At 37.4% G+C, this 10,020-nt stretch overlaps 1 protein-coding gene across 1 annotated transcript; it reads right to left on the bottom strand.

The window, feature by feature from the left end:
• Positions 1-8,187: 8,187 nt before the first annotated feature.
• Positions 8,188-9,607, bottom strand: LOC102786102 (interferon-induced protein with tetratricopeptide repeats 2-like). Its single transcript, XM_006803651.1, has 2 exons — positions 9,603-9,607; positions 8,188-9,487 (listed from the first exon to the last, which is right to left on the bottom strand). The coding sequence occupies exons 1-2, from the start codon at positions 9,605-9,607 to the stop codon at positions 8,188-8,190; spliced, it is 1,305 nt and encodes a 434-aa protein (XP_006803714.1).
• Between the last annotated feature and the right edge of the window lie 413 nt (positions 9,608-10,020).

The raw sequence follows: 10,020 nt of genomic DNA, 5'->3' as shown, positions 1-10,020 counted from the left end.
AGGGGTAGAAGTTGTCCTTGGAGACCCACTACCCTGGAAGCATATAGCCAGTGATCACTCGAGCCTGTGAAACTCTGATGCCTTTAGGCTGTGGCATATAATAGGCCCTGGCCTGCACAGAGAGATAAAATGACACCTTCAGTATAAAATTCATAGCGCAAAACCCATCCATCTCAAACATATCAGATTATCACATTACATACATGCACAGAGAGACAAAATGACACAGCAGTGTTTGCAGTGTGGGCTATAAGTAGACCAGTGTATCAGTGCAATCAAGTACACCTGCCTCTAATTAGTCCAACCCCATTCCAGCCATTGGCTAACCAAAAATGTGACACACACACAAAAAACCACTCCCAACCCAGTGCAACTTCACACAATAATATGGAGCTGAATTAACACGGGCACACTAGTCTACCATGTTACAATAACACCATTAATTTCACGTATGGTCAAATTCTTAAAACTTGACCCCAAACATGAAAAATTCTTCAAACATTTAGAGACAGAGTGGAGTTCTAGATAAACATAATGCAACAAATCACATAAGGATGGAGCGTTGGAATTAATAAGATGGGGAAATAACACGCAGGAAAAATGTTGATCATGTTGATTATGTTTATTCTAGTGTGCAGGGATTGGCTAATCTGACCAGGAAATGTTATAAATGGATTGTCGGAACAATCAGCGTTAAAATCACCTTTGACAGTCCAGACTAAGATGGCGTTGGACATCTTCAGGGCGGAAAAGGGTTGGTGTGACCAAGGTGTGGTTTGGCTTGTTGTATGTATATTTCATAATGATACAGCTCTGGATGGACCAGTTACCAGGGCATGGAAGGAGGACAGACTCATTAAATGAGGAGAAGGAATTTTCTGGGATTGGAGATCCTGTGGGTGAGTGGTTGACTAAAAGCATGCATAAAATAAAAGCTTTTTTTTTTTGTTATTGATTGGTAATAGATTGATAATTGGCCACATTCACAGTTGTATTGACTTGTAGTGGATGTAGTCTACTTCATGTTTAAGCACTCTAATTAACAGATTGAAAATAGTGACATTAAAGGAAGAACATGCAGCGCCACCCTGTCAAATGCCAGTGCCGCTGGGGCTCAGTGATGAATCAGGTGAGCTGGATTCATGGCTGAATCAAAACATAGAGGCCCCTGCTGTGGTCAGTAAGGGATAAAAAGGGGTGTGTTTTACTGTTATTTTAGCATCAGCATTATTGTTACATTAGAATCATATAACAAGCATTGCATTGAACATTTATTGAAGCTATTGACATATTAACATTTGTATTACAGTGATTGTTATAACCTGATGATAATCTTCTATTTACAGGTGTCAAAAGTAGTCAACAAGTTCATGTTGAAGTGAAGTTCATAATAATACAGGTTTTGTTTGTAGACGATTGTGAAGACGCAGGCTCTGGGCGGAGCCAGGTGTTGAACAGATCTAATATGACAATTAAATTGATTTCATTCCCTAACACAGAATAACAAGATTGGACCAACGACACTGGATAGGAGAAAGTCTGATACTTTCTAAGATATGAGCTCACTAACCTTGTTTTTTAATTTTCTAGCTTAATTGAATGGACACATGTTAGAATTAGAAATGGCTAATTTGTTTTTTATGTCTTTTATTAGAATGAGTGGTTTTAATCATTTTTATACATATCTTGCAAATGTGCTTATAATGAGTTGGCACTCGGTCTTTTGAAGGTCATAAGCTTCGTTCGGCGATAGTCCGGACTGATAAAGTGTAAGAAATGCCTTGAGTGCAGCGGGCTAAATGCAAACACGCTTACACACACATACACTAAATTAGGATAAGTCCTTGGGACATTCTGAATATTCTAAACAAATTCTGAACCACCAAAAGATCAGTAGACAACAACATTAGATTGTTAGAGCTAGGAAGAGAGGTGTTTTGGTTTTCTGTCTCTTACAGAGAAAGGAACAGACACCAGACGAGGTCACAGATATACGAGGATCCTTGGCAGCAGAGACAGACACGGTGACTGGGGAAACATGAACTGGGTTCAAGTGTCATGGCATTTTGGGCTCCAGTTAGTCACCTAAAAAGGATGGATCAAATAAACACAGCGATAACCACGAAGGGGTTGACGGAAATCCAGGAACACCACACCAACGACGTTCGAGAGGCTGTTGGTCATAAGGAGAACACCTTTCTGTTCCTTTTCCTGGGGAACACAGCTGTGATCCCAGAATACACAGATCATTGTTTGAAATCGGGGCAGAATAATCCCCTGATCTGTGCAACGACTGAAGGGTTGTCTAACCCCTGAGGTTGAAGGAAACAAGAGCAGAGGATACCCGACTGGAAGACACTGGTGCCTACAGCAATAAAATAAAGGTTAAAAGCTCCTCGGACAGAGGTTCTAGTCTGAGTACGTTTGGAGGGTATAAGGTAGCACCGAAATAAAGCTGTGGGAGAACTGGGGAGTGATGGGAGTATCATCTGTACCTACTGTTGTTGTTGTAATAAAAGTTTTTCTTGCATCTGAACTGCGTAAACACAGAGGTCATCTCACATATGGTTCACCCAACAGGGGGACAAAAGGCCTCAGGAGTAAGGAGAAATGAACCCGGCAACACTGGATTGCAGGGTGTAAGTGAGCTCTTTATGTCTAAAGAGCTCATCAGGGGGAATTGTGGGATTATGATATTATTTTATGCCATGTTAGACCCCTAATTAAAGATTGTGAATTATTATGTAGTTTTCAGTTTGCATTATGCTCCTGAACTAGAAGAAGGTGATAATTATTACATTTGGTAAACTGATTTGCATTACATTAGACTGTTGATTTATTGTGAATGAATGATATTGTTTTATGATGCATTATACTGCTGAGTTATAAGAAATACTGTTCACAGAAAGTCATCGTCTCATTTGTCTGATTAGAAGAGAACAGAGCATACTGCCCCATCTCAGCAGGAGCAGATAAACAGGGAGCCAAGGTCGTAGCTTAGGCGCTGTGTGAGAAAGAATGTTTAGGCTCTGATGATTAGGTGGGGGCCACTAGAGGCTATAAGAGTTTGATCAAGGCTCCACCATTTTGAGATCTGATGCTGTCTGTGTATGGTGTCCATCTCCCACGCGTGTGTTCATTAAATCATCGTTTGACTTGACCCGGCCGGACCAGTGTTGTTATTTTGGTTTTCCTCTTGTATCCATTCCCAATATTTGAATCCGTAACACTGCCCAGTGACGAAACCTGACACAGTTTTAATGGGAAAGTGTGACTTTCCTCTACCATCAGGCAGTGTTGTTTTTGGTTAAACCTTAAGCTGACCTTTTCATTTCCTGCATCCATTTTTGTTTCATTTGCTATCAACTGTTACATGGCTGAAGTGTCTTCAAATAAACCATCCTTCAGCTGTTTCAGGACAACTATTGAATTTTTCAGTAAAAGAGGTTAGAAATGGATTATGCAAGACATCTGGTCAAGAAAAGGCTATTTATGTTATGCATATTTTAATGACTGCAACTTTAAGTCACCATGTAGCCTTTCAACAAAGATAATCTGATAATATTTTTAGCATTTTAAGGCAATAATAATGGTAAGACTTATTGGAACAATGTTGTTGGGACTTGTCAATGACATATCATTGACATGTTGATCATTAGGGTGTATAGTAGTAGTACACCACAAATGAGCAACGTGTCAGTGAGATTTTTGTTATGCTTAAACTCGTTACATGTTTAATATTATTGTTGCTGCTTTATTGTATGGTGTTTTGGTGATTTGTACAGCACTTTGTCAAAATAGTGCTTTATAAATAAATCGGAATGGATTAGATGTGCCAAGTGAACAGAGGTATGAGTATGTGCCATTTTTCTGTCAAGAATGTTTTATGAAATAAAATAATTGATTAAATAGAAAATCAAGAATTCATGTCTCATTTAAAAAGGTAAATTAGTTTGTGTGAGAATTAGTGCAGTAAAAAACAGCATACCATCCACAGCATGTATGCTGCCACTAACCAGAAGGTCTGTGGTTCGATCCCAGGCTGCTCCAGTCTGCATGCCAAATATCCTTGGGCAAGATACTAACTCCATGTTGCTCTCCGATTCATCCATCGGAGTGTGAATTTTTATGAATGTTAGATACTTAGCACTTAAGCTTAGAAGTGCTTGTGTGATTGGGTGAATGAATTAGTTCTATAAAGCGCTTTGAGTGCTCAGACAGAGTAGAAAAGCGCTATATAAGAACCAGTCCATGTACCATTTAGCATCCATTGGAATCTGGTCAAAGTTCTGGTGAAGGGTGGGATATGAAGATCTCACAGAACAAAGCCTCTACCACACATTCCCAGCAACTTCATCTATGAGTACATGCCAAAACACCTGACACACCTCAGACTTATATAGGACACTTTTGTTGCATCAACTTTGTAGCTTGCTACAACTTTGATGCAACAAAAGTCTCACTGTCTCACTGCTCCTAGATCCTAAGACTCGGTGTTACTGGCAGCTTCCAGCTGTCCAGGCTGCTTTGGTTTTGTGCGTGTTCAATTAAAGGCTTGATCTGATAAAGCATATTAAACTTCTGTATAGACATGCAGAAATAACAGCAATGCAGCACCCAAAGGTCCGATGGTCTTACAACAGGGTTAAATTCTGACATTGTCTGTCTTTGTTCAAAGGGCAAATAAACCAACTTTGTCACCTTCTGCCCAACATGCTGAGAAGACACTGTTACATTCTAAGTCTAGGTGTGCATTGAACTGCAATAGCATCTTGCCTTCCATAACTGTTTTTTGAGGAAGTGATTAGTTTGCCTCTTCCAGTCCAGTGGAAAAGTGCATCCACATGGTGCCTGTATGTTTTTATTTCAGGTAATTTGTTTGAGGCATATTCTAAAATGTTTGAGAATAATGTATTTTGTCATAATTTCAATTTATTTTGAAAAGTGTCAACAGGATCTTCAGCTTTATTGTGAAAGGTTTATGCGGGGAAAGAAAACAAGCGGACGGCGGAGGCACACGCTGGGTTCACCGTTGTTGTTTCTAACGTCAACGTGTAAAAACAGTCACTGGTCCATCCGTAGTGAGGTTATTTTAAATATAAGAGAAAAAGATAACTTTAAGAAATTAATATAGCCACTGCAGTGACCGTCAAACTGATAAAAAAAAATATTGCCGTACAGTTTATTTTGCGACACCATGAAACAAATTATAGCATAATATGAAACAATAGACGTCTTCATATCCTCATCCGATATATATTGTTATATCCATCAGCCCTACAATGACGGTATATTGTCACCTTAAGGGATGGCAAAGTGGGTCTCCTGAAGTACCTATGGAACATGAGGAACTATAGCACAACAGAAATGAGGAGACAGAATTGCTGACCCTTTCAGATTTAAGCCAACCAGGGAAAAAGAGAACAACATCTATAGTGTATCTGTTGTGTTTTAGCCACTCTTCTCTTAACTTTATTATAATTGTTAACTAGATTCTGTAAAATTGGGGTTAAACATCATGATGACAGCTTTGACAGCTGCAGTTACAAGAAAACTTGTGTATGTGCAGACGTACTTAGTAGAGAACTCAAAAGAAGAAGTTGGTCTCGATGATACTGATCCGATACCAATACTTTGTACAAAAACTTAATGTGTTGTTGTATTTAAAATTATAGCTTCATAATACTTATAGGACATCAGACTACTTGTTCTTATTGTTTAATTAAGAAGAATTATCATATAGAAATAAAAAAAAAAAACAGTTGTGTGTTAATTGACACTATTTGAACACGTATATCTTATTATTTAACATGTACTGTATTTTCGTTGCCCCATATCTCCTTGTAATAGTGGCACCTGATTGAAGTTCAGATTACAGTTTTCGGCTGTGTTGACTAGAGTTGACATCTCATTTATAGCAGTTAGAACATCCTGTGGCATCTCAGCTTGGCCTAACAATGACCTAAACAGTGTAATTTCCTGGTTCACAACAAACTGCTAATAGTTCACATCTACTGGTGGACACTGTGTTACATTGGTAAGTTTATCCAGTAGTCTTTGGCTAAGTTCATTTTAATTGCTCCTGGAACAAACAGCGGTTATTTAACACTACTGTATTGGCTTAATTTAATGATGACATTATAGACACACATATCGGGCAGCATAAAGGGTGGACTTAAAGATACTGTTCACATTAATGTCAACATTGGATACTCTGCCATTGTTTATTAAAAGTGTAATATCTAACAATATCACTCGAGGTTACCCTCAGATATCTCTCTCCCTCAGTCTCCTCCCTTCCTCTTATATTAGTGTAATTGTGACAAACAATGTATGAAATTCGTAACAAGTAATCATAAAATAGCATATATGTGTGCGTGTGATAGACTTCTTGACACTGAATATGAGAACGAGCATGTGAAGGGAAAACAATTTATTCCAGCAACAGGGAATACTGTGATCTGATTGTTTGGTAGGTATATAAAATCCCCCACTTTAAAACGCCTTTACATTTTTCAACATCTTTGGTGTTACACAAAATCATGGTCAAAAGTCTGAAACTGCATTAAAAATGACCTGAAACTAAAAAATTAGATTTGAAATAAAAAAGAAAATGAAGCAGAAAAATTGTGAAACTAAATAAATGCAAGAAAACAATTTATTCAAAGTAAAATAATTCATGTTTTCAACACATTTTTATTTTATTTATTTATTTTTTTCAATTTAAACATAAAAACTTAGAATTTCAGTGTAAAATCGCTTGTTTAAATAAGTTTTAACCCTGATTTAGCTCTCTAGTTAGCTAGCCAGTTAGAGGAACTCAAAACTTCTCCTCATACAACGATAATTTTTCTAAAAACATCACATGCCTTCAGAAATACGTATTTTCATTTTTTTTTACAATTTCACATTTCTATGATGTTTTTTCATTACATTAAGCTAAACTACTAAGGGATACTTACTGTAGGGTCTTACAGTATTTCAAGCCAGGCAGCCTCCCTCTTTGTGTCCTTTGTCTCAGTGGCATGAAGAAAGACCGCCCCCTTCCCGCTACTAATATGTCATGTTCCTGGGCAAAATAAGATTATTTTTCCAGCTTGTCTGTTTAAGCTTCTTTTAGTTTAATTTATTACCTATTCTTCCAAATTTAGTATACCATGCACACCTTGGCCCACATTAAATCATAAAATATATGATTTGATAAAAATTAAAAGTGTAGGACTGTGAAAAAAACAAAAACAATAATTGGATATTTACATTCATTCAGTTTATATTGTTAGAATATAATAGTTAATATACACTTAAACACAAACACATTAATACTGAACTGCTTGTTTTAGATCCTGCTTTTGTTGGATTTTGAAAATAACACAAAAACAGTGCACATTTTTAAAATATTTAGTGTTTTACACATTATATTAGAATTAAAAAATGTTTAACTTATTCTTTCTAAGAGCTTTTTCAGTAATTTTACAGATTTATTTCTTACAATTCAAGTCCAAAAAGACGTGGTCACAGATTTCTTTCTTTCTCACAGCAGCTTTTTCTTTATCATGTAGAAAAGCAGTTAAAGATGTGACTTCTTTACACTAACAGAAAAGAGGGTTTCACTGTTCCACTTAAGATCAAAGTGGCTGTATGTGGCCTGCGATGTGCACATTTTGTAAACTGTCTGTGAGAAGCTGAGGACAGTACTGCTTGAAATCCACCATGCAGCTGCTCACTTCTTTTTTCGCATCATGAGCCCGTGCCAGCTTGGAGATGTTCGCTGATCACTCTGCATCCCTTTACACATAACTGTTATGATCTCATTTCAGAAGGTGTCATACTGTTCCAGATCATTTTCCAGTAACTTCATTTGATTGTCTCAGCCGCAGAGGATAACAAGAGACAAATACAAAAACTCTTAAAAAAATTATTCAACTTTTTCAAAATTAGACCTTTTATGTAAAACACAATTAAATGAATGAACAAAAAACAAATGCAAACTGCAAAACTTGGGTAAGAGTCAGCAACATTAATGGAACAATATTCTTTTTCAGGTCATGCATGTTATTGTTACTGTTATAACAATATCTGAATCAATAATAATTAATTATTAGTTTCGTTACAAAAATTTAGACTGCCAGCATAGTAAATGTTCTTTATCTTTATTCTCTTTCTTCTTTATAACCTTAGTGTGAGCTCTTACTGTTGCAGCTTGATTAGAAATTCCTCTATTTCTCTGCTACCATATTTTTTAGTGTATTTCTCCAGCATTGTAATGCTGTTTTCACGATAGATGGATTGGTGAGGTATCGCTGCTGCCTTCTTGTAATATTCTATTGGATTTTGTCCATCAATCAACTTTCCATTAAAATATAAATGTTTTGCATATTTGTTGTAAAGCATTTGTTGCTCTTTATATTCCAGGTCACTTTCTAGCAGTTCATTGTATATCTGGTCAGCTTTGTCTTGCTTATTTACCTTTACATACATGTCTGCAAGAGTTATTTTCATGTTAAGTGAAGAATGAGGGTAAAGCGAAATCACCTCCTTACAGAGACTGATGGCTTTGTCAATCATGCTTCGCTCGAGTAGATCGGTCCTTGTCTGCCTGGAAAAGATCCTACTTCTGTAGCAGTTTGCAGCACACCACTTCAGGTAACGTTCATCTGGATGTCTTTCCAGAGCTTCTTCTATCAAATCAATAGCTTCATGTACAGATAAATATTTACTGTAAAGCATAAGTACCGGATTGATACCACTGTAGCTGCTAACTGGCTTTTTTAAAACTCTTCTGGCCAATGTGCATACTTCATCTTTCATTTTTGTTCCTTTTTGAGGACATGCATCAAGGTAAATAGCAGCAAGGTACAAGTTCTCTGGATCGTGTTCTTTGGCGATTCTCATTTTTTCCACGATGGCATGGTCGCTATTGTTATGAGCATTCACTAATGCTAACACATAGCTGGTCCGCCATGCCACCATGTCAGGCTGCATCCTGATGGCTCTCTGGAAGTAATCTATAGCCAGCAGCTTTTTTTCTTTGTTGAACTTCATCAGGGTCCAGCCTTTTTCTGCATAGATCTCTGGATGGAGTTCATCCTGGGATGGAGGTGGGTATTCATTCATCAGCGCATTAATCTTTGACAGGTAATTCTGACTTTGTACTTGTTCTCCCTGTTGGTTGTGTAGCCAAGCCAGGTTCCCATAGTTCACTACCAGCCAGGGACCCTCATCTGATACTGTGTTTCTCATCTGACGGAAGGCTTCTGTGGCCCTGCTGAAGAAACGCAGGGCATCTTCTCTGAAGCCCAGCTGGTAGTGAATGAACCCCTGCAAGTTATAAATGTGACCCAACCAGCTGTACCCCTCTTCGGTGCCAATGTCCTCCAAATTGTACTTGAGACGGAAAAGTGTGGACCTGCTATAGTCCAGATTCCAGTTAAAGTGGCACTGCAGAGCCTCCAGTTTGGACTCCAACGTTGACAGACTCTGAGAAAAACTATGTGGATTCAAAATTAAAACACATGCACATTCAAGAAATATAATGTTCTCTAAATATTCAAATCACATAAAAAACAAACAAACAAAAAACCCCCAGAAAAGCAGCTACTCACCTCATTTTCCAGCTCAGTTGCTTTCTAAATAGTACTGGTGTCCTTTCTTTGGACTGTTTCTTTGGGTGTGGCACCATAAAAGGCAGTCATGTTTAACTTCTGTACTGTTGTAAATGATGAACTTTGAACTTAGTGAACTATTACTTCTCATGAAAAAATACCGCCACGTGTATGTTTAATTAAGACAGGTTAGCAAATGATTAATTTTGGGTGTTACCCAAAGTATTAGTTAGAAAACTGAAGTGTTGATTGCATACTTTTTTGATTTCTTTACCTGACGTAAGATATTTTAAGCCAGGCTAAAATCCAGGTGAGGTCATACTAGGTGATGTCTAAACTGAATTCCTCTTGAAATTATTTTTCAAAGTCGTTCCATTCAAAGTGCAGTTTAAATAAATGAAGTTCACACAGTTAAAGG

The sequence above is a fragment of the Neolamprologus brichardi genome, chromosome 17, assembly GCF_056152115.1.
Source record: "Neolamprologus brichardi isolate AB-2024 chromosome 17, ASM5615211v1, whole genome shotgun sequence".
In the NCBI taxonomy this organism is placed as follows: domain Eukaryota; kingdom Metazoa; phylum Chordata; class Actinopteri; order Cichliformes; family Cichlidae; genus Neolamprologus; species Neolamprologus brichardi.
Note: the sequence above shows the minus strand (reverse complement) of the source record. Positions and strands in the feature narration are given on the sequence as shown.